Source organism: Rhinatrema bivittatum, chromosome 1 (assembly GCF_901001135.1).
Source record: "Rhinatrema bivittatum chromosome 1, aRhiBiv1.1, whole genome shotgun sequence".
Lineage (NCBI taxonomy): Eukaryota > Metazoa > Chordata > Amphibia > Gymnophiona > Rhinatrematidae > Rhinatrema > Rhinatrema bivittatum.
In genome coordinates, this window is record NC_042615.1 from 753520627 (window position 1) to 753544745 (window position 24119).

Genomic DNA, 24119 nt, shown 5'->3' on the forward strand with positions numbered 1-24119 from the left:
GCAGTATATACCATGTGTCCACGTGGAGTCCCCTCAGTCTCTCTTCCATGGAGCCCAGTATCTCGCAGTGAAGTTCAGCCTTTTTTTTTTTTTTGGTATTTTTTCCGCAGTAATTTTGATACGTTGGGATCACACGGATGACATGGGGGTCCCCCATGTTCTCCCTTTCTCAGTCAGGGGTTTTTGATTTGGTAAACTTCCTTTCACAGTTGATCTCTCTCCCTCCCCCCCCCCAGGGTAACAGTGTTTGGTGCCTGCTGGCCAGTAATGGCCACCGCCATCGATTTTAGACGTGACATGTTGTTGCGATTGGAAAGGGACATCAACCAATTTTTAAGTGGTGCCCCCAGTGCACGAGGACTATGTTTATCACGGACCCTCATGATAGATGTATCCTCTGCCTGGGGGTATTGCATGATGTCTGGGATTTCAGCAGGTGTGCCCAGATGACCCAGAAAGGATGCCAGGCCCAGCTCGACAAAATGGTCTGGCTTTTCGGATCGGGCGAGACACATGCATTGGCTTCAGAGGCATAGACATCAGCAGGGCCATCGCCTGTCAGCGTTGATGGCTTTAGGGTTGCTGGAGATAGGCCATTGCACCCCTCTTTTACATCAGTTATTGGGGGTTGTTGTCTTCAGCCTGAGCATCGGGGAAATATAGATTGTATTTATTTATTTTTATGAGCATTGAGGGAAGCCAGAGCATCTGTATTGGTCCCCGTTGATTTACCAGCTTTGGTTGGCTGTGAAGCCCCAAAGCACCCCCCCCCCCCCCACCATGGTGAGGAGCACCAGTCCTTCATGGATCCCAGGAGTTCACCACAGCCTCCACTGGTCCCAGTGTTAGCTATCAGTCCTCCGAAGAGAATTTGGTCACGCCTCCTGGATACCAGTTAGTCCTGGCATTGGTGATCTTTGAGGAGCTGGAGAAGCATGTGTAGAGGGCTTTGTAGGGCCTTGCCGGGGGGGGGGGGGGGCACAAACGGCACCAGACCCGGCACCATCCCTCCTAGAGCCATTGTTCGAATCCATGCACGGTGTCTGTGTTAGACGTCTTCACCAGTGTCTGAACACAGGGCGGCATTGATACCCAGCAGGGCATCGGGGCCACCGCTGACCGATCTTGTGGTGTTCCTCAACGGAGGAAGCTCCTCTGGTGACAGGGACTGCCTTGGTGTCCAGGCCAACATAGCCAGGTGCCAGTTTCCCATACTGCTGGCCAGGGACTGAGCACCTTAGGGCCCATCCCCTGCCTACGACAGTGAGCACAAAGGACCCTTACGATTCCTAGGGGGATGGTTCCTCATATGATTTAGGTCCCGATGCATTTGATGGTCTCCCCCCCCCCCCCCCCCCCCCCCCCCCCCCTCAGTCCCATCTCTGGACAACAGAAGGAAGTCTTCTCCGGAAGACCTCTCCTTTGCAGGTTTTATCAGGTTGATGGCAGAAGCCAGCCCATTTCAGTTACAAATGGAAGAGCCTAAGGAGATCGTGGCAGTCCCAGTGCATGAAATCCTTATGGAGTTACTAATGAGGATGTGGGTTGACCCATTTTCGGTACCTCCCATAAATAGGAAGGCAGGCATAATATATCTCGTCCAGAAGCTCTCGGATTCAATAAGTAACAGCTGCCACACCAATCGTTTGTAGTCAAATCCACTCTTAAAAAAGCCAAGCACGCTCTGACCCATTCCTTGGCACACCTGGGGAAAGATCAGAGGGCTGTGGATAATCTTGGGAGAAAGGTGTGTGAGGGTGCTATGATCATCTTCCACATAGCGGCCTGTCCACATCAGGAAGCAGGTGCAAGAAGTGGCTGAGTAGCTGCCTCAGCAATAGGACGCTCTTCAGTCACTGGTGCACAAGGGTTTCGAATGCGAGGAACACAGGGTCTGTTTGACCTATGATGATTTTGAGATGGCATCAATGGTCTCTGCAGTAGGAATTGGCGCTTGCAGTCTCACCTAGTGCGGGCCTCTGATCTCTGTCAGGAGGTGCAGGAATGACTTGCTGACATGCCGTGCACAGGAGAAAATGATTTTTGGAGATAAGATGGACGTGGTGGCCCAAATTCAGGACCACCATGCGACACTTTAGCAGCTCTCCCCTGGTAGTCAGAACCTGTCCACCTCATCCAGGAGACCTTAGAGGTCTAGCCACAGGAAGTCTGTTTGTTTTTTTTTGTTTGTTTGGTTTTTTCCCCCATCCGAGGAGATACTGTTTTCTGCCACCTCTGCCATATCAGCAGCAACAGGCCCTCTTGTAGCTGTCCAAGGCAATGGAGACCTCCATATTCCCAGCCAGTGCCTCGGTCAACTCCTGGGACGAGGTTTTAACTAGATCAAAAGGAGCATAGCCAAGTCTTCCCCATCTGTGGCGATGGAACTTCCGGTTGAGGGAAGGCTATGGTTCTATGTGAACCAGTGGCCTAGTATAACCTTGGACCAGTGGGTCCTTGCCAGTGTCCATGGAAGGTACAAATTAAACCTCTTGAGAGCCCCCCCCCCCCCCCCCCCCCCGAGTCTATTTTGGGGACTGGTAGTATATCAGGAGTGCCTTTATCTGAGCTCTCTTCCCTTTTTTATGGCCAGAGTGGTCAGCCCATTCCACCAGGGCAGAGATTCTACTCCTGGTGCTTCCTGGTTCCAAAGAAAACAAGGGGACTCCGTCCCATCCTAGATCTAAGGGCTTTAAACATATTTCTAAAAAGAGAAGTTCTAAATGGTTTCTCTGGGCACCTTGATCCTCTTCCTGCAAAAAAGGGACTGGCTATGCTCTCTTGATTTTGAAGGACCCATACACTCACTTCGAGATCTTCCCTAGCCCCCAGAAGTATCTTTTGATTTGTGGTGGGGAAACAGCACTTCCAGTACCGCATCTTGCCATTTTTTTGGAATTGCATCTGCCCTGTGGGTCTTTACCAAATGCCTGGCCACTGTGGTGGTGCACATTCACAGATTGAAGTCCGCTTTCCCCTATCTGGATGACTGGCTGGTTAAAAGTGCCACTCAATAAGGAATGTTGGAGTTGATAGGGTTCGTTGTCGCCTGCCCCAAGTCCCATCTTGGGCCGTCATCTCAATTGGACTTTGTAGGAGCTGTGTCTAACAGGGCCAAGGCTTTCTTACCACAGCATCGGACCATTACACTGATGTCCATCACAGCAGAGATTCAACAGAGCCAGCAGGTACCTGCTTGGTACATGTTGAAATTGTTGGGCTACATGGCCGCCACAGTACACGTTACTCTCTGGGCACGCATGCATCTGTGAAGCGCCCAATGACCTTATGATCTCAGTGGCTTCAGGCCACTCAGGATCTACAAGACTGTATGCGAATCATTCTGTCTCTCTGGGACTCCTTGTCCTGGTGGTGGGAAAATTCCAACCTGCAATGAGGGGTATCCTTCCAAATTGCCTTAACCATGGCTATGACTGCCCAGGAAAGTCTCTATCAAATCAACTTCCTGGAGCTCCAGATGATCTGGTATGCTCTGTGGGCTTTCAGAGATCAGCTATCTAAAAAAATGTATTGATCCAGATGGGCAACCAAGTGGCGATGTACTGCGTCAACAAGCAGTGAGGTGCGGGCTCTTAGCTCCTGTGTCAAGAGGTGGTCTAGATGAGGTCCTGGGCCCTTGCCCACTTGATGGGGCTCAGAGCTATGCATTTGGCCATTTGGAGAATGGGATAGTGGACAGTGAGTTGTTCCTGGAGACCCCAGAATGGTCTCTGGACCAAGGGGTAGTGAATCAGATCTTCTGCCTCTGGGGAAGTTCGAAGGTGAATCTGTCTGTCTGCAGCTCCTTGAAACAGGAAAGTTCCAGTGAAGGGCAAGCTAGCCTCAGACACCTTTGCCCTTCATTGGGGCAAAAGTCTCCTGTATGTGGATCCTCCAGTTCTGCTGGTGGCAAAGACTTTGCTCAGGGAGGATGAGGGGACTATGATCCTCATAGCTCCCCCATTGGCTGAGGCAGGTCTGGTTTCCATCCCTTTGGGAGTTATCCATTAGGAAAATGATCAGACTGGGGACTTCTTGATCTCATCTTCCAGGATTGGGGCAGGTTGTAATCTCCCAGTCCTTAGGTTCTGTCGCCTTCAGCTTGGATATTGAGAGGTTGATTCTACACCACCTCCATCTCTTGGATGATATGTCTTGTGTCATAATAGTGTCTAGAAAGCCATCCATCAGAAAGTCTTATAGACTGACGTGGCGAAGGTGTGAGCAAAAGGCCCTAGATATTTTCTCTTGATCTACAATAAAACTGCTTGACTACCTTCTACACCTCTTTGAAGATGGTCTCAAAACCAACTCCATTAGAGTTCTTCTAAGTGCAGTTGGCACATATCCTCATGGTGTAGAGCAGTGGTTCACAAACATTTTTCGGTCAGGACACACCTAACAGATGGTTCTCATGTGAAACACACTGAACATGTGACCTTCATGGGGCTAAGTGTAAACATACACTCTGCATCCTCAGGAGCCACTTCAACCCTCAACAATGGGTGCAGAGCAGAACTAGGGCATTACCCATACAACTCCTCATCCAGAAAGATATTCTGGTTCTGATGACATTTCAGTAAAAGCAAAACAAACTCCCTTTACTACCAGGCACAATAGCCCTCCTTATGAAAAGACAGTAACTTACCACTAATGCATGTCCTATTGAGAAAACATAACAAATAAGATTGATACAAATGCCTACATGCTAGTAAAATTCCTCACCTTTATCACATACACAGAACTGACCTTCAAGTACAGAAAGATCACAAATTATAAATATGGAGACAAACTGGAATGGAAAACCAGGTTTTCACTGAATGCAGTGTGGCTTTCTTGGTGAAAAGAGAAATACAGCACCTAACATAGTCCCAGGATCTGCAATAATCCACACAAAGTTACATCTGTATTATGGAACACACTCAAACAGTAACAACTCTTATCTATCTATGAAAAAGCAACACTACAAATATTAAACCAGGCCCTAAACACTAAAACACCTCTTAATAGGAAAACAGAATAAGCCAAGCTGCTGTAGATCCCCACACAGAAATAAAAGACAGGAAACAGAGAGTAGGATTAAATGGGCAATTTTCTCAGTGGAAGGGAGTGGACAGTGGAGTGCCTCAGGGATCTGTATTGGGACCCTTACTGTTCAATATATTTATAAATGATCTGGAAAGAAATACGACAAGTGAGATAATCAAATTTGCAGATGACACAAAATTGTGCAGAGTAGTTAAATCACAAGCAGATTGTGATAAATTGCAGGAAGACCTTGTGAGACTGGAAAATTGGGCATCCAAATGACAGATGAAATTTAATGTGGATAAGTGCAAGGTGATGCATATAGGGAAAAATAACCCATGCTATAATTACACGATGTTGGGTTCCATATCAGGTGCTACAACCCAAGAAAGAGATCTAGGTGTCATAGTGGATAACACATTGAAATCGTCGGTTCAGTGTGCTGCGGCAGTCAAAAAAGCAAACAGAATGTTGGGAATTATTAGAAAAGGAATGATGAATAAAACGGAAAATGTCATAATGCCTCTGTATCGCTCCATGGTGAGACCGCACCTTGAATACTGTGTACAATTCTGGTCGCCGCATCTCAAAAAAGATATAATTGCGATGGAGAAGGTACAGAGAAGGGCTACCAAAATGATAAGGGGAATGGAACAACTCCCCTATGAGGAAAGACTAAAGAGGTTAGGACTTTTCAGCTTGGAGAAGAGACGACTGAGGGGGGATATGATAGAGGTGTTTAAAATCATGAGAGGTCTAGAACGGGTAGATGTGAATCGGTTATTTACTCTTTCGGATAGTAGAAGGACTAGGGGACACTCCATGAAGTTAGCATGGGGCACATTTAAAACTAATCGGAGAAAGTTCTTTTTTACTCAACGCACAATTAAACTCTGGAATTTGTTGCCAGAGAATGTGGTTCGTGCAGTTAGTATAGCTGTGTTTAAAAAAAGGATTGGATAAGTTCTTGGAGGAGAAGTCCATTACCTGCTATTAAGTTCACTTAGAGAATAGCTACTGCCATTAGCAATGGTTACATGGAATAGACTTGGTTTTTGGGTACTTGCCAGGTTCTTGTGGCCTGGATTGGCCGCTGTTGGAGGCAGGATGCTGGGCTTGATGGACCCTTGGTCTGACCCAGTATGGCATTTTCTTATGTTCTTAATTGTAAAGCTATACTAATAAATGTTACAAAATAGCTGATGAACAGAATAACATCCAACAATTAAAAAACTCATAAAATTATTAAATTGACCAAATATCAATACAATAATTCAAAACAGCAGACACATAATACCCAATAATTAAAATGGCAGTAAATCAAGAAAAATAAACCTTAAAAAGCCACCTTACTTACTCTCTCCAGCAACTCTCCTACTCCTTTCCCTTGCAGGCCAATAGCACTCGCCAGAAGCAGCAATGGCTGCTGAAGCTCTGTCCTCACGGTCTTCTTCCTTAGGGCCCACAACCAGTCACTCACACACACCAGTCACCTCCCTGACTGCTCTCTCACGTTTCCTCTGTCACGTGGAGTCTCGTCTCTTATTGTTTGGCCCAATAAGCCTGGCCTCCACTCTGGCAGTGGCATGCAGAGTCACTCTGCAACCACTTGCATTGGCCCACCGGTCCAATGCAAGTGGACCTATCCCCCGATTGGGGGATAGGTCCACTTGCAGGGGTGGATTGGCCTATCCCCCGATAGGCCAATCCGCCCCTGGAGAGAAGGGAAACACAACTGGGGCAGTGGGACACTGGTTGAGAATCGCTGGTGTAAAGCTCATCTCTGTACAGCTTATAGTTGTATGTTTCATATGGGGGATGCTTCAGTTGAAGCCTTCCCTAAGGCTTCCTGCTATATTCTGGGATCTCAACGAGATCTTGATGAAAGCTCCTTTTTTGAGCCACTGTGTTCCGTTTTGAGCTGAAATACCAGACTTGGAAGGTCTTATGTTTGGTGGTGGTCACTTAAGCATGCAGGGTCAGCAAGCTCTAGGCTTTGGTGACTTATCCACCTTATACTAAGTTGGGGTTTTTTTTTTTTTGTTTTGTTTTGTTAATGATAGGGTGTGTGTGCAAGACCACACTAAGTTACTACCTCAGGTGGTGTCTGATTTCCATCTTAACCAGTCCATCATTCTGCCAACATTCTTTTTCTTAGATTCCATTTGCACCTGCATGGTTTGGACTGCAAGAGAGCCTTCGTCTTCTATCTGCAGCGGACAGAAGTCCATAGACAGTCCTCCCAGCTTTTTGTTTCTTTTGATCAGAACAGGTTGGGGATCGCTTTATCAAGCAGACACTTTCCAGTTGGCTAGCAAACTGCATCTCCTTCTGTTATGCTCAGGTGAGATTGCATCTTGGAGGTCCTGTCAAGGCTCACTATTTGAGCCATGGCAACATCGGTGGCCCACTTGTGAGCAATCCCCATGGAGGAGAACTATAGGGTTGCAACATGGAGTTCCATCCACTCATTCACATCTCATTACTGTTTGGATAGGGATGGCCAACATAACAGCAGGTTGGAGGCTTAGAACCCATTTCTGTTCTAAACCATTGGAACTTCTTTGAGGATTAGAACCCATCTCTGTTCCGCTTAGGGCCCATTCCTTCTGTTCAGCTGTGCCTCTCCTGTTACCCAAAAAACCCCCATTATTGCTGTGCACTTGTTTTGCTGGTCCCCTTTTCTGTTGAGGGGGGAAGGCAGCATGTAGCTAGGGATTCATCCATGTGTGCGGCTGTGATCTTGCTCATCCTCCGAGAAAGCAGAATTACTTACCTGTAACAGATGTTCTCCAAGGATAGCAGGATGTAAACCCCCCCCCCCCCCCCCCCCCCCCCCCCCAGTGGAAATGGGTTTCCACATTAAGGGTTTGTTCTTTATTTTCTTCTTAATTCTATGTTATAAGACTGAGGGGACCCCCGCATAGATTTATTTTATTTATTTATTTCGTGATTTTTTATATACCGCGGCACGTTAATAACATCACCTCGGTTTACAATAAACAATAAATCAGCAACAAGCTTTACAGTCAATAAGAATTCAGGTGTACATAAAAAAAATATCAATTAAGAATAAATGTGGTATATTTCATGCTGGAGCATGCTCAGTGAGGCAGTCAAAGTTCTAGAAACTTTGACATAAGTGTTGTTTTTTCTTTTCTGTGCCGGGCTCCATCAGATGATGCCTCCCATGTATGAGGACTGACATGCTGTCCTCTGAGAACACCTTTTACAGGTAAGCAATTCTGCTTTCACTCTTTATCACAACATAGTGAATTTTGAAACCAAACTTAGGTTTCTTAAAAATCGGTCTTTTTTTTTTTTTTTTTTTAAGGTAATACTGCAGTACTAGGAAGCTAACTTCTCATGTTACAGCATGAAAGAACACACTGATGTCCTCTGGCAAATGGCACTTTTGATCATTTACAGTAATCTTTACAAGAACATGTGGTGTGAACTGAAAACTGGAGTATGTTTTGAAAATAAAGCATTACCATCATAAAAGGTGTCCCCTCCCCCCTCCCCATTTTGATTTCAAAAAATTATGAAAATTAAGTGAATTAGGGCAAAGAGATTTGAATAGGATTGAAAGAGAGAGAGCCAGGAAACTTACAAGAAAGTTTAAAAAGTGGCTACAATGGTCAGTGCATTTATCTGAAAACTTGACTAAACAGATTTTAAAATCTTATAAGTATATCCGCAGGCTAACGGAACCGTTCTAAAAGTGTCCATTAAACCTGAAAAGCCACCCCTTAGCCTGCACGTTGAGTATATCCGTTTTTGCCTTGTTCTAGTTGGCGTTTGTATGTTTATCATGAATATTGGTTGTGTTTCTCCTCACATGTCTTACTCTGCTTATTCTTCAGCTTGCCCTGAAGGGATCCAGTTACAACGGCCTGCTGGAGAGGCATAATATCCATTCAAAGAATGTGGAGCACATTGTACATAGCTTGAGGTAAGAAGCTGCTCATTGCTTTTACTTTACTGTGTTGGGGGCATCAGTCACTATAGTTTGTCTCTTGCTGACAGCTACTACTGCTTATTTCTTTAGCGCTACTAGATGTCTCGGGCAGTGTAGGAGACAGTCTCTCTGCTCCATGGAGCTAAATTTTTTAAGCTGCAGATTAGAAATTGCATTTCAAATCCTGTTAAGTTTTTTTTTGTTTCCCCCCTCCCCAGACTCCAGATGGCATGTCCAGACAAAAATTAACCTCCATGTAGCTTTGACTGGCCAGAATTGCCGTCGCAGCACTGGTGGTTTTCCCTAGTTTCTGGTGCTTCAACATGTAACAGGATGTCCTAGGCCTGCTAAATCCAGAACAATGTGCTGACCTGATGAAGGAAGCAGTTCTCGCTAAAGCTAATCACAAATACATTGAGTTAGTCCAATAAAAAGGAGTCTCCTACAATATGTTGGTGGACCCTTAATTCTACATGTTTATGTGAACTAACTGCAACCATAATACTTTTGCATCACTGTTTAGAAACATAATGTAGTAGAGCATGATTTAAAGGCCTATTTCATCTACCAATTCTCACTTTCTGCTGTAATACTGCAGACCTTTCTCGATCTTCAGCTATATCCTCGCTTCCCCATCACTAAAGATTTGTGCTTGTCTCAACGAAAATTAAAAGAAGCCTATTTCTCTCCCTCCCTCTTGGTTGCTTTCCCAAGTCATTTAAATTAATGCATTTTTTAAAATTCTTTAAGAACATGCAGCTAATATAAGGTCCACATATATTAATTTACATTGCTTTATTTTCTTATATATCATAAGATCAGAATACTGCTCCGGAGTCATAAACAATTAATCAGAATGTTTATTCATTACATGCATTACAAAAAAAACCCCAAGAGGTGGAGAAGGATAATTATTAAATATAGATGACAAAAGGATATATTCCTGTTTTTAAACTTGCTGTTTCCATTTTATCCAGCATGGGACCCATATTTTATAAGTGTCTTTCCTTTAGATGTGTATGTAAACTTTTCAGTTACCACAGTTTTTCAGCAACCTTATCTCTTCAGTAATCTATCTTCAGTTTTTAACTTCCAAAAGTTATTGTATGCTGAACATGTTTGTTTGAACTAGTCAGTTAAGTTTTTAATATGGTTTGATGCTGGGACTATTTCCCAGTAACCCAGCAAACAAAGCATTGGAGAGAAGTTAACGTGAGATCCAATTACTTGGGCCAGCTCTGTTTTGATAAAGGACAAAAGGGGGCTTGAATTATTGAATGTAGTATTAAATAGGAGGTAACTATAGATGTAGTGTAACAGTCTGTATATCTGCTCCTTCTTCCTATAGCACATTGAAGCTGTGCCAGGTTGCCTAGGGTTCTTTTTAACCCTGAAGAAAGTCTCTGCTACTTGTAGTCTCATTAGCTGCTGATGTTACTTGCAGTCATGCCTTGGCTAAATGAAGCCATGTGCTCCCAGAGATGAGCTGAGAGGTTCTATGATGGTAATAAAACTGTCAATCATAAGTAAATTCTGCTACACACAATATAGATATTTTTTGACGAGACCTTCATGTAAGTTGGACAGCACTATAGAAGAGACAAGCTTAATGTTGGACTTTCAGCCCAACTGTGCCCACAGTTTAAAATATGGTCATAGGTCTCTTAGATATGCAATAATAGTAAGAGACTATTAATAGTAATCTATGGAAGGTCCAACATGTCGTTCCCCCCCCCCCCCCCCCCCATCCCATTGAAATGCTAAATTTTAATCACTTGAATTCACAAGGTGGCTATATTCAGCCAAGAAGAAGAGACTAGTCCAGGGGCATTCCCATGGCAGCTTTATGAGTAGCTGGTTAGTGCTGATTTTCTACCTGAACTGCTAAGTTAGGCAGGTAACCTTAGTTGCACAAATGGTAGTCCAGTTAGATTTGAATCAGCTAGAATTAGAAAAGTTTCAGTTGAAACATAGTAATGTCAGCAGATAAAGACCAAATGGCCCATCCATTTTGTCCATCTCCTGTTCTTCTTTTTAATCCCTTCCTCTCCTTCAGGGAATCCTCTGTGCTTGTTCTGTGTCTTCTTGAATTCATATGAAACCTTACTAAAGAAAAGTGGGTAACTTAGCTGGCTATATTATCCGTTCAGTGACTTTGGGGAAAATTCGACCCCTTGGTGTCTGGATTGACTGACTGACTCATTGGTGTAAATATTAAATAAGGAATGGTGTGAGCATGCTGCCTTATGGCAGACCAGGGCTGCTTTTTTTTTTTTTTTTTTTTTTTTTTTTGCTGGTATCTGAGTACTGCAACATCCATAAACCTACACCCACATATCTGTATTTTTCTTTTCTTCTTGTTTTCTTTTTTCTTTAAGACTTGTGTCTCTAAACCAGAGATAAAAAAAATTCAAAAATCTTATATCTAGACAAAAATAGTTTTTCAAAAAAATGTTTTGTGATGGACAGTGGTTGTTTCATAAACATCAAAGAGTACCATCCAGGTTACCCTTACTTTTGTTTTTAATCATAAACAAAGCACCGACCACCTTACTATTTCTTTATTTATTTTCTCAAAAACTTAAAAAAATCACTGTGAAGGCATTAAACAAGTTTTTTTTTTCTTTAGTTGTTAACCACTTCTCATTTATAACACACTAGTACTTAGCACCGTCCCGTAGTGTTTAGAAAGCAAAACTTTTCATTACTTCCCATTTTTATGTTCTTCATGACTTGCAAAGTACTTAGCTCAATCTAGTGATCTTAGTAGTTCTTAACCAGTCGCAAGGTACTCAATCTTTGTTGTAAACTGAGCCGCTGAGAAAAATCATTCATGGTAACGTTTTAGCCTGACATGGCCAGGTTTCGAAACATCTTCAGGGGAAACCGCTTACCCACACCACCTCTCAGCTCACCAATACACTATTCCATCAATTCTTCCTTCGTATTTCTTCTTAATCGCTTAACGCTGCAACAACCGTCTTGAAAAATGGCAAACCTAAGTTCCCATTCACAGCGCCCTTTTTTTTTTTAAAGGGACAACATCATGTGCTTCCCTTTTTAAACCTGCCGCATCAATCGGAACATCAAAGCAATGATAGCCAGTCAACCTGGTCATTCAATCCTGCCAGGGCTTTTATATTCAACTTATGAATCCAAAGTTGTTCTCTGTAATTGAGAAGCGATGCTGTATCTGCAAAACCAGTAGTGATCACCACGATGTCAATCACTGTCCACATTAAATCAGCAAAATTGTGTCCTTGTTCCATACCATGACCCTCCAACAGGGCCGACAGGACTTTATTAATTCTAGACCTATGTTCCATCATTTGTAATTTAACAGCTTTTTGTTCGTCCTGCATACGACTATGTAAATTACATTACTGGATATACAATCTGTCAGATGATTATGCCTCACTCTTCGACTGGTATTTGGATCCACCCACATTTCTCCTTCAATCGTGTTGTCACATACTGTACACAAACCACATTTCCGATGTCCCCCTCCCAAAAGAGCCATAGCGTTGTTGTTCTTCACACTTGCTTTTACTACCATATCGCGGATATTAGGACCCCACGTGGTCGCAAACAAGGGCAACTCCTTAAAGGCATTGTGAAATACTAACACATGCCAATGTGTTTAAACTGAGGCCATTATGGCTGCAGATGCAGTACTTTGTTGCAGTACATAAACTAACCGGTCCTGCTCTCTTCGGCCCCGGTATTGTAGAAGCTGTGCCCAGTCACTATACTTCGCTCTCTTATAGGCTTGTCTTATCACTTTAGAGGGATATCCCCAATTTTTAAATCTGTCAGCATATACGCTTGTTCCTCAAACTCTTTCTTCGAAGAACAAATGTGCTTAATTCTAAAGAATTGAGACAGGTAACCCTCTCTTATAGACCCCCATATATTGATCTTCAAAAATTTGGTGTTTGTGTTTTTTAAGCAATCAAAGATGTTTTATAATTTATCAGCTACTCAATGAGGCACTACAATCCTTAGTGAGCTGTGAAGAATTGGTCATCAAACCAGCAGACAAAGGGGGGGGGGGGAGTGTGATCGTGATTCACGATTCTGATGTGTAAGAACCTTGGGTTTATGCCATCCGGTCTAAGTGATTTACTACTCTTCAGTTTGTCAATCTGGCCTACCTCATCTTCCAGGTTTACCATGATTTGGTTCAGTTCATCTTAATCATCATCCCTGAAAACCATCTCTGGAATGGGTATCTCCCCAACATCCTCTTCAGTGAACACCAAAGCAAAGAAATTATTTAATCTTTCCACATTGGCCTTATCTTCCCTAAGTGACCCTTTAACCCATCGATCAACTAATGGTCCAACAGACTCCCTCAAAGGCTTTCCTCTTCGGGCATATTTAAAAGTTATTGTGAGAGATTTTTCCTCTACAGCCAACTTCTTTTCAAATTCTCTCTTAGCCTGTCTTATCAATGTCTTACATTTAAACTTGCCAATACTTATGCCTAATCCTATTTTCTTCTTAATGGATCCTTCTTCCAATTTTTGAATGAAGATCTTTTGGCTAAAATAGCATCTTTCACCTCACTTTTTAGCCATGCTGGCAATCATTTGACCTTCCTTCCACCTTTCTTAATGCAAGGAATACATATGGACTGTGCTTCTAGGTGTGGTTTTTTTGGGGTTTGTTTTTTTTTACAATGTCCACGCCTGTTGCACATTTATACCTTTTGTAGCTGCACCTTTCTTTTTTTTTTTAAACTATTTTTCTCTCTTTATCAAAAATTTCCCTTTTGAAAGTTTAGTGCTAGAGCTGTGAATTTACTTACTGACCCCTTCTAGTAATTAATTCAAATTTGATTATATTATGATCACTATTGCCAAGTGGCTCCACCAGTTACATCTCTCACCAAATCTTGTGTACCACTGAGAACTAGATCTATAATTGCTCCCTCTCATCAGTTCCTGAACAGATTGCTCCATAAAACTCTTATTCCATCCAGGAACTTTATCTCTCTAACATGCCTTGATGTTTCACTTACCCAGTCAATATTGGAGTAGTTGAAATCTCTCATTATTACTGCTCTACCAGTTTAGTTATCTTCTCTAATTAATCTTAGCATTTCACTATCCATCTCACCATCTTGGCCAGGTGGACGGTAGTATACTCCTATCACTATATTCTTCCCTAACATACAAGGGGTGTCTACCCATAAAGATTTAGATTGTGCATTTAGTCTCATGCAGGATCTTCATCCTGTTGGACTCTATGCCATCCCAGACATAAAGCAGCACCCCACCACCAAGATGCTCCTCTCTGTCTCTGCGATATAATTTGTACCCTGGTATAGAACTATCCCATTGATTATTCTCTTTCCACCATGTTCCTGAGATACCAATTTAAGTATGTCATTATTCATTGCTATACACACTAATTCTCCCATCTTATTTCTTAGACTTCTGGAATTACAATACAAAGATGATTGATGGGTTAAAGGGGCACTTAGGGACGATAAGGCCAATGCGGAAAGATTAAATAATTTCTTTGCTTTGGTGTTCACTGAAGAGGATGTTGGGGAGATATGGTTTTCAGGGATGATGATTCAGATGAACTGAACCAAATGGTAAACCTGGAAGATGTGGTAGGCCAGCTTGACAAACTGAAGTGTAATAAATCACTTGGACTGGATGGCATAAACCCAGGGTTCTGAAATAACTAAAAAAAATGAAACGACAGACGTATTTCAATTAATTTGTAACCTATCATTAAAATCTGGTGTATCTGATGATTGGAAGATGGCCAATGGTGACCCTGGAAACTATAGACCGGTGAGCTCGACTTCAGTGCTGGGAAAATTCATGGGAACTGTTAAAGAATAAAATCACAAAATATTTAGATAGACATGGTTTAATGGGACATGTTAGCATGGATTTACCCAAGGGAAGTCTTGCCTCACAAATCTCTTATGGTTTTTTGAAGGGGTGAATAATCAAACGTGGGCAAAGGTGAACCAGTAGATGTGGTGTGTTTGGATTTTCAGAAGGCGTTTGACAAAGTCCCGTAGGAGAAGCTTCTAAGAAAACTAAAAAGTATTTGTGGATTGCAAGTTGGTTAAAAGGAAATAGAGAATAGGATTAAATGGTCTGTTTTCACAGTGGAAAAAGGTAAACAGTGGAGTGCCTCAGGGATCTGAACTTGGAGTGGTGCTTTTTAATATATTTATAAATGATATGGAAAGGAGTACAATGAGTGAGGTGATCACACTTGCGGATGACACAATTATGCAGAGTAGTTAAATCACAAGTAGAATGTGATAAATTGCAGGAGGACCTTTGTGAGACTGGAAGATTGCACTTGTCCATGTTACATTTTATCTGCCATTTGGAAGCTCAAAGTGGTGCATATAGGGAAAAATAACCCTTGCTGTAGTTACACAATGTTAAGTTCTGTCTTAGGAGTTATCACCCAGGAAAGATATCTTGGTGTCATAATGGATAATACATTGAAATCATCAGCTCGGTGTGCTGCAGCGATCAAAAAAGCAAACCATATTAGGAATTAAGGGAATGGTAAATAAAACAATGGTTGTCAAAATGCCTCTGTATCGTTCTATGGTGAGACTGCATCTTGAATAATGTGTGCGATTCTGGTTGCTGCATCTCAAAAAAAGATATAGTTGCATTGGAGAAAGTGCAGAGAAAGGCGACCAAAATAAGGGGCTTGGAACTGCTGCCTTATGATGAAAAGCTAAAGAAATTAGGGCTGTTCAGTTTGGAGAAGAGATGACTGAGGGGGAAATATGATAGAGGTCTATAAAATCATGAAAGGACTTGAACAAGTTAATGTAAATTGGTTATTTACTCTCTCAGATAATAGAACTAGGGGGCACTCCATGAAGTTGGCAAGTAGCTCATTTTAGAACAAATCAAAGAAAATTCTTTTTCACTCAGCGTGTAGTTAAACTCTGGAATTCATTGCACGATCCAGTGGGGAGCACTGAGAGGAGAGGATTACCTTGCTGGTGGCTTGAAAGAATCAGTAAGTACTGCTTGGAGAAACTTTTAAAACTTAAAAGTATTGGGGTACTTTTATTTAGTGTTTTGTTTTAAATAGGGTAGTCAGAAAGTCAGGCAACAAACAGAATTTTGTGTGTGTTGTATTTCCAAACCCTCCCACAACTCTTCGCCCACCCCTAGCTCATCCTCTAATTTATAGACAGGTGGTGTTTTCACACTTGAAAATAAAAAATCAGCCTTTTAATTTAAACTCAGAAATTCCGCATACTTTATCCAAAGTTTGATCATTCCTTTGTAGGTTACTACCAGATATATAGTAAATACACTAAGAAATTTAAAGGACCCTAATTGTATGGAATCCTACACCTATAGCAACCTAAAACTTAACTAGGAACTGAACAAACTTAAGATGAAGGTAGTAGTCCAGCAGCAAGAGGGGGGGACTCCCAGTCTTTTTGCATTGAATGTAACATGTATGATTTTTTTTTACCCACCGATGAGAAGTTGTATGTGTGCATGTGATGCAAAGAGCTCTTGTTTCTCAGAGAACGAGTCCGATCTCTGGAGGCTAGAGTGGCAGACCTGGAGGAGCTGAGGCAGACAGGTATATAGATGGGACCTTCAGGGACATAGTAGCCAAGTCCCAACTCCAGTCTGGCATCCCTGGTGCTGTCTTGGAGGTGGAAGGTCTCATGATCGGGGAGCATCAACCTGGTACAGCAGGAAATGATCCTGTAGCAAGAAACCTGCTCTCCAGGAGGTGCATTGTCCTCTTGCACTGAGGATGTGTCTCCCAAGGAGGGAAGGGTCAGGTCGGCTGTCATAGTTGGTGATTCGATTATTAGGAATGTAGATAGCTGGGTGGCTGGTGGGCGTGAAGATCACCTGATAACATGCCTACCTGGTGCGAAGGTGGCGGATCTCATACGTCACCTAGGTAGGATTTTAGACTGTGCTGGGGAGGAGCTGGCTGTTATACATGTGGGCGCAAATGACATAGGAAAATGTGGGAGAGAGATTCTGGAAGCCAAATTTAGGCTGTTAGGTAGAAAGCTGAAATTCAGAACCTCCAGGGTAGCATTCTCTGAAATACTCCCTGTTCCATGCATAGGTCCCCAGAGATAGGCAGAGTCTCAATGCATGGATGAGATGATGGTGCAAGGAAGAGGGATTCAGTTTTATAAGGAACTGGGGACGGGGGAGCCTTTTCCGAAGGGATGGGCTCCACCTTAACCAGAGTGGACCAGGCTGGTGGCGTTCTCCTTTAAAAAGGAGAACAACGTTTAAACTAGAATAAAGGGCAAAGCCAACATTAGCTCAGCAGCACTTGGTTCGGAGGGAGATATCTTCAAAGGATACTTATGAAGCATTAGAACTAAGGGATCCCAACAGAGAGGTTTCACTAATAACAAAAGTAATCTAAGTACCTCTAATTTAAAAACTCACCTGAGTTAAGATTCCAATTTATCCCTGACAACTGAAAAGCAGAATGTTAATAACAGAAACAAAAAACTCTTTGAAATTTTTGTATGCTAATGCCAGAAGTCTAAGAAGTAAGATGGGAGAATTAGGGTGTAGCATTGAATGATTTCCCATTGATAGCAGGGCTGAATTAGCCATGCTGTCATGGAAACTGTCCATCAGGGCCCAGGAGGTGGAGCTTCTGAGTAGAATACAGAGCTTCGCTCTGTGCGGCTGCGCGTGCCTTCCCACGCAGAAAAACAGTCTCTCTTCAGTTTGTTTTTTTCCGCGTGTGGGATCGCACATGGGACTTCATTCTCCTCACAGCTGTACAAAAACAGAAATAATTATGGCTGAAAAACCAGGTCCGTGGCCTTCGGGGGTCAAACCCTGCGACTGTGGCAAAATCATATCCATCACAGATGGATATGATTGCTGCTATCGGTGCCTCGGACCCGATCACCAACAGGCCACATGCAAATACTGTGGCAGGATGTCACTGAGAGCCAGGCATCAGAGGGCCCAAAAGGTCGAAGCCCTCCGAGGGATGCAATCTGAGTCATATGCACCACCATCTGAGGCTCCCTTGTCACCGGGTCCCATGAAGCACAAGACCCCGAAGGTAAGGAGGGCAGCATCCGTAAAACCCTTCACCTCCAGGTCTGGAGCATCCATCTAAGGAGGCTAAGCCCGGAGTCAAGGCAGTGATAGCCACGACTCGATGGAGCATAATCTGCAGAGGCCACAACAAGAGTCTAGGATGCACGGAGCGGGCGACTCGTATAGGACTGCGTCTAATACCTCCGCAGGGGCGTCAACGTCCACACTTCCGCGCCAGTTGGAAAAGAAATCAAGGCGCACACCTTCACCGGCGCCGGGATCAATGCACTTAGACGCCTTCCACGGCGCATGCGTCAACACTCTATATCGACGCACAAAACGTCGAAGCAGACACAGGGTGTGTCTGGCGCAAGGGGATCGATGTTGATGCAGAAGAAGTCGATGGCACGACAGAAAGCGTTGGGATCGATGCATCGAACATTGGATACAACGCAAGCTTCGTCAAATCCGCATAAAGCATTGACATCGCGCACAAAACCATTGATGTCACAGACATCTAAATCGATGCATAAAATAGCTAGGCAGATTCAACCAACATCTGCACTGCAACTCGAGACACATCTCTACTCGGGTCTCCAGAAGGGAGACCCACTCGGCAAGTGGAAAACGGCAAGGAAAGCACCGGATGAAGTCGGTTGAGAGCAACCTGCTCTCTTCTCCATCCACGGGAAAGGGAGTGGGTTTTCCCTCACACCATACGAGCAAGAGGTTTTCTGGGTCACGCCTCTCAGACCAATCCATGTCCCCGAGAAGCGAGGTTCATCGTTAATCGACACCGCAATTGGAAGAGGAGTACGTCAGACTTGCGTCCTCCTCCTCCTTTTCCCCACGACGGAGGTCCAACCATGATTCACCAGAATCTCATCCAACTCAAGGGTTGGATGAAACATCATCACAACAACCGGTCTGAAAGAAAAGGAAGATTGACTTGGGAAAGGGAGATCCATCGCCGCCTCAATCGGCAACACAGGGAAAACCGCAGATGCAGACACAAACCCGAGAGGCGTTTTTCCCAATTATCAATGGCCCTGTCGGGACTCTTTTGAAACGTTACAATCCACGTTTCAGCTTCCTTCATCTCCCGCAGGAAGCACACAACCGTCACTTCGCCCACCCTCTTCGCCGGAACAACTAAGGAACCCATCTTCACTAGTTCCAGCCCGATAAACGACCGTGGAACTGAACAAGGCCCAATCGCCAAACAGGAAGGACTCAGATTCCCCTCCCACATCATCAACGGGGTACCCATTGGATCCACCGGAGGATCCACCAGAACCATACTCACCCCCAGAAGACCTCTCATCCAAAATTCCTGGATAAGATGGGGGGGAGTTCTCAACCTGCAGGTCCAAAAACTACAGGACCCTCGATCGGAAATGCTCTGACTACTTAAGATATTCGACATACCAGCTGAACCCGCTTCACTACCATCCCACAAGGTATTGGATTCAGTCCTGGAGAAATCGTGGGAAACACCCTACACTATTCCACCGGTCTCAAAAAAAGACAGACCTTAAATTTAGGATGCAGAAGTCACAATTCTATTCTACACCACAACTGCCACACTCTTCGTTGGTTGTGGAATCTGCAATGTAGCGAGCCAAGCGGTCTAAAATGCACGCGTCGGCACCTCCAGGAAAGGACCAACGAATCCTAGATGAGTTTTTGGAAAAAGGTCGTATCAATCGTCTATGCTATCCTCCAGAATCAGCCAACATCAATTCTACCTGGTCCAATATCTATACGAAAATCTGCAGACGTTAAAGGCGGCATTACCCACTCCAGAGTCACCATCCACAACTCAACCGATACAAAACCTAGAGGAAGGCATTCAGCACATGCTCCGAACAGTGTTCGAGTCGTCGACTCGCACATCCGCATTGGCCATTGCCGCCCGCCGAATGGCCTGGCTCCGCTCCAGCGCCATTAGGGAAGACCTTCGTGAACGTCTAGCGAATTTACCCTGCAGAGGCGACAATCTTTTTGGGGAAAAGTTTCAAGAAACTGTTGTAAACTTGAAAGACCAGGCAGTGGCTGTCCAATCGTTGACACAAACATCCTTTGCCACACAACAAAGATATTACTCTGCCAACCACAGGCAACAATATCAACAGTTTCGCCTACTCCGTACAACCCACCGCAAAGAGCAGCACCCCAAATCTCTTCAAGCGAGAAGGGGTAGAGCAAGGCCACAGAACTCAAGCACAGCAGCCTCAACCGGTGACCAAGGCTACCCCATCTTTTAATACAATCGCCATCATCACTACCACTGCACCCCCCAGGGAGGATCACATTATGCCTGCCATGTTGGGAGAAAATAACTACAGACTTATGGGTTCTAGAAATCGTAAGACAGGGATACCAGCTTCGTTTCAGCAACAAACCCAATCTACCCCACCTAATGCCCAATCGAATTCCAGGCCAGCAAGCTCAGTTGGCACAGGAAATTTCGTCCCTACTTCATCAATGAGCGATCCAGCGAATTCCCATACATGCTCGAAACAAGGGATTCTATTCACCTTATTTCCTGATTCCCAAGAAAACAGGTGGGCAGCGACCAATTTTGGATCTACGAGAGTTGAACAAACACCTAGTCAAGGAAAAGTTCAAAATAGTGTCCCTAAAAACCATCTTACTACTTCTTCACTCAAGGCCTGGATGTGTTCAATAGATTTGAAAGATGCTTACAACCATATTCCTATCCACCATTCCTTGTGGTGGTACCTGTCTTTCCAGTTTCGGGAACAGCACTTCCAATACAGAGTATACCCTTTGGAGTCTCAGTAGCCCCCAGGGTTTTCACCAAGTGCGTGGCAGTGGTTGTGGCATATCTTCGACAGGCATCAACATCTGTCCTTATCTGGATGACTGGCTCATAGTGGCGTCCACACCACAGATTCTCAACGACTGCCTTCACCAGTAAACTACCAGAAATCCAGTCTGACTCCGATGCAATCTCTTCAATTCATTGGGGCGCATCGGAATACAATCCGCAACAGAGCTTTCCTGCCAAAGGATTGGAGACTAGAGATGCGGCAACTCTTCCGCTCTATCCAATTGCTCAAACAACCTTCAGCGCGACAGGTCCTCATCATCCTTGGTCACATGGCAGCCATTCATACTGTTCCGAACACGCAACTGCACATGCGTAGACGACAATGGGGACTCAAGCGAAGTGGAAACAGCACTCACAGGCCTTAACATCCCGAGTGACGCTGACTCAATCCATGCTGCAAGATATAGCGTGGTGGCTCAAGGAACCAACTCTCAAGAAGGGAGCATTGTTCACTACACCCTCCCACAACATAGTTCTTACCACCGATGCATCTCGCAAGGGCTGGGGAGCTCATTTAGACCATCTGCAAACGCAATGTCTCTGGTCCCCAGATTGGAAGATGGCCAGTGTAACCCCTATATTTAAAAAGGGATCCAGGGGTGATCCGGGAAAATATAGACCAGTGAGCCTGACTTCAGTGCCAGGAAAAATTGTGGAAACAGCCATAAGCAATAACAAACTTACCCTTAGTCCCAAATTCAGGCGATATCTCTCTGTTCACCTCTGAAGCAGATGCTGTATGGAGAATGTGGGCAGGAGAGAAGGCTTGCTTCTGGCTTTGTCCATGTCACTCTCCGCACCTAAGTAGGGTATCTCCTTTCTCCAGTCTCCTCTCCCCAGACTTCTCCCTCCTCAATAGCAGGGGGAGCTGGTCTATTTCGGGCTCCCCTTTCGCTCGTCTGGTTCCTTTTTGTTTCAGGGGTTTCTCTACTGGTTTAAAGCTTGCTCTCAGGGTCCCCTACTTTTTCTCTTTATTTGCCCGCCCCCGTCTTATACTTTCCAGTACTTATGTATACTGATAAATATGCATAAGCTCATGCATAATCATGTGCTGGGTGGAGGGTCTTTGCCCCATCGCAGGTCTTTCCCCCCTCCCCATTTCTCCAGGGGGGTCCTGTTGCATTGCAGGTCTTTTTCCCCTCCCCATTTCTTTTGGGGGGGGGGGGGGAGTACTGCCATGTATGTATGCCAAGAGTGCTTTTTTTTTTTCTCCTTCTCAAACTGCTCCCCCTTCTTCCAAGGTGGGGGTCTTTCTAACCTCGGGACTTGCTTGGTCTGTCCATAATTCCTGCTTTAGGGCTTAGCTGCTGCATTGTCCCTCTGCCTTGGTCCTGTTTACACAGCCACTTGCAAACAGGCAGATCTAGATAAAATATCCTTCAGTGCTGTTTTAAAGTTAATCTGGCCACAGTTTCTTCTCTTCCACTGTGACAATGTTTTTGGGGCCTGTCAGTATTTGACTGCATACTTTTTTGGCTATTACTCTGTGCTTTCAGTGATAAAATATGGGATATCTCCCAACATTATTTAGTTAGTGAGAGAGGGTAGCTTTTTCCTCCTGTTTTTTGCACTTCTTGCTGTACACAATCTCTTCTGATGTAGATAAAGATGCAAATTGAGAGGGTTCAACAACTGTTTCTCATAATCTATATCTGTATATAAATTAGTATTGAAAAACCAATTACCCATGGACATCAGTAGACAGGGCATATTATAGAATTTGAAATTAGGAAGTTTAAACCCCTTCCTCTTGCGAAAGCATCAACTTAACCAAAGAGATCCTAGGTTTTTTTCCCCTTCCAAATCGGGAACCAGCTCTGTATAAAATACTAATGTTGTGATTGAAGAACAATGGGGAGCATTTGCAAAACACATAGAAGCTTAGGCAGTAACACCATTTTTATTAACACTATACGCCCCTGCAAGTAAAGAGGAAAATTAAACGAGGCAGATATTTTTCTCTGGAAAGTCCTCAGGATGGGCATAATATAGACAGTGATTTATCTCGGTGGTGGTATATGAATCTGAATGCCCATATATTTGAGAGAATGATTTCTCCCCTTAAGAGGAAAATCAGGCCATCTACTACACAGATTACCTATCACATTTAATGCCGCCGATTTATCCAAGTTAAGTTTCAACACTGAAAAAGATCCAAACACTTCAAATAAGTTTAATGCTGCAGGCTGAAGTCTTTGCATTCGAAAGGAGTATCAGGGTATCGTCTGCAAACGCAGAACCTTTTCCAATACCAGTAATTTTGAGGATGATTAGTCAAATGGTATACCAGGGCTTCCAATGTTAACACAAATAAGAGGGGACAGTGGGCAGCCCTGCCTAGTCTTTTGCTAAGTCGAATTTGTCTGAAAGAAGTCCATTTATTAGAATTTGTGTGGTGGGTTTAGAATATAAAGCACAAATACAATCACACCTACGACCAGATAGTTCCACAGCCTTCAAAGTAGCCTTAAAAGTCCAGGAGACCCTATCGAAGGTCTTTTCAGCATCAGATCCTACCAAAAGGTGGTCTCTTACTTGTGACAGTGTTCCAAAGTTAGCAATAGTTACGAATACTGTATTTTCTACCATGTACAAAGCAGTCTTACTGCAGCATAGATTTTAACATCTTGATTCAACAGTGAAATCTGCCTATAGGAGCTAGCTAAAGATTCCTTCCTGGTTTAGATAATACAGCAATCACAATTTGAATGGATTTGGGCTTGGAGACACTTTTTTTTTTTTTTTTTTACACAATGTTTTTTCAAATAAATTACATATATACTCTACAATAAGATCTTTCAACACTTTATAATGTCTTTCATGTAAACCTGTCGTACATCATGTAAAGCCAAATAGTAACAGTGATATCAAATTTTGGATATTCAAGGGAGACTGACTTCTTTCATAAACTTCTCCCTTGGAACTGGATTCTCAGGATTAGCTGAATATATAATGCGGCATAAAAATCTCTAAATATCAAACATTTTTGCAGGAGAAGTGATAATATGCCCTCCTTGGTCTCTAATATCTGAGATATATATGTAGAGTCCTGTTGTGCCTTAATTACATTGGATAATAACTTATTAGATTTGTTGCCATAAAGATAAGTGATCTTAAGTGATTGAAACGAATAACCAGCCTTACAGTGAAGAAAGACATTCAGTTTCTGTTTAGCAATCAAATAATCCTGTTTGTGACATAGAAGGCATCTGTA

The 24119-nt window shown here is 43.6% G+C and overlaps 1 protein-coding gene across 5 annotated transcripts in view; it reads left to right on the forward strand.

The window, feature by feature from the left end:
• The window catches only part of NADK2 (NAD kinase 2, mitochondrial), a 159704-nt gene that overhangs the window by 22186 nt on the left and 113399 nt on the right, over nucleotides 1–24119 (forward strand). For all 5 annotated transcript variants that reach the window (XM_029578776.1, XM_029578796.1, XM_029578813.1 and 2 more), the window contains exon 2: nucleotides 8895–8983. In XM_029578776.1, the coding sequence (XP_029434636.1) occupies nucleotides 8895–8983 (89 nt within the window). The remainder of the gene's footprint in view (nucleotides 1–8894; nucleotides 8984–24119) is intronic.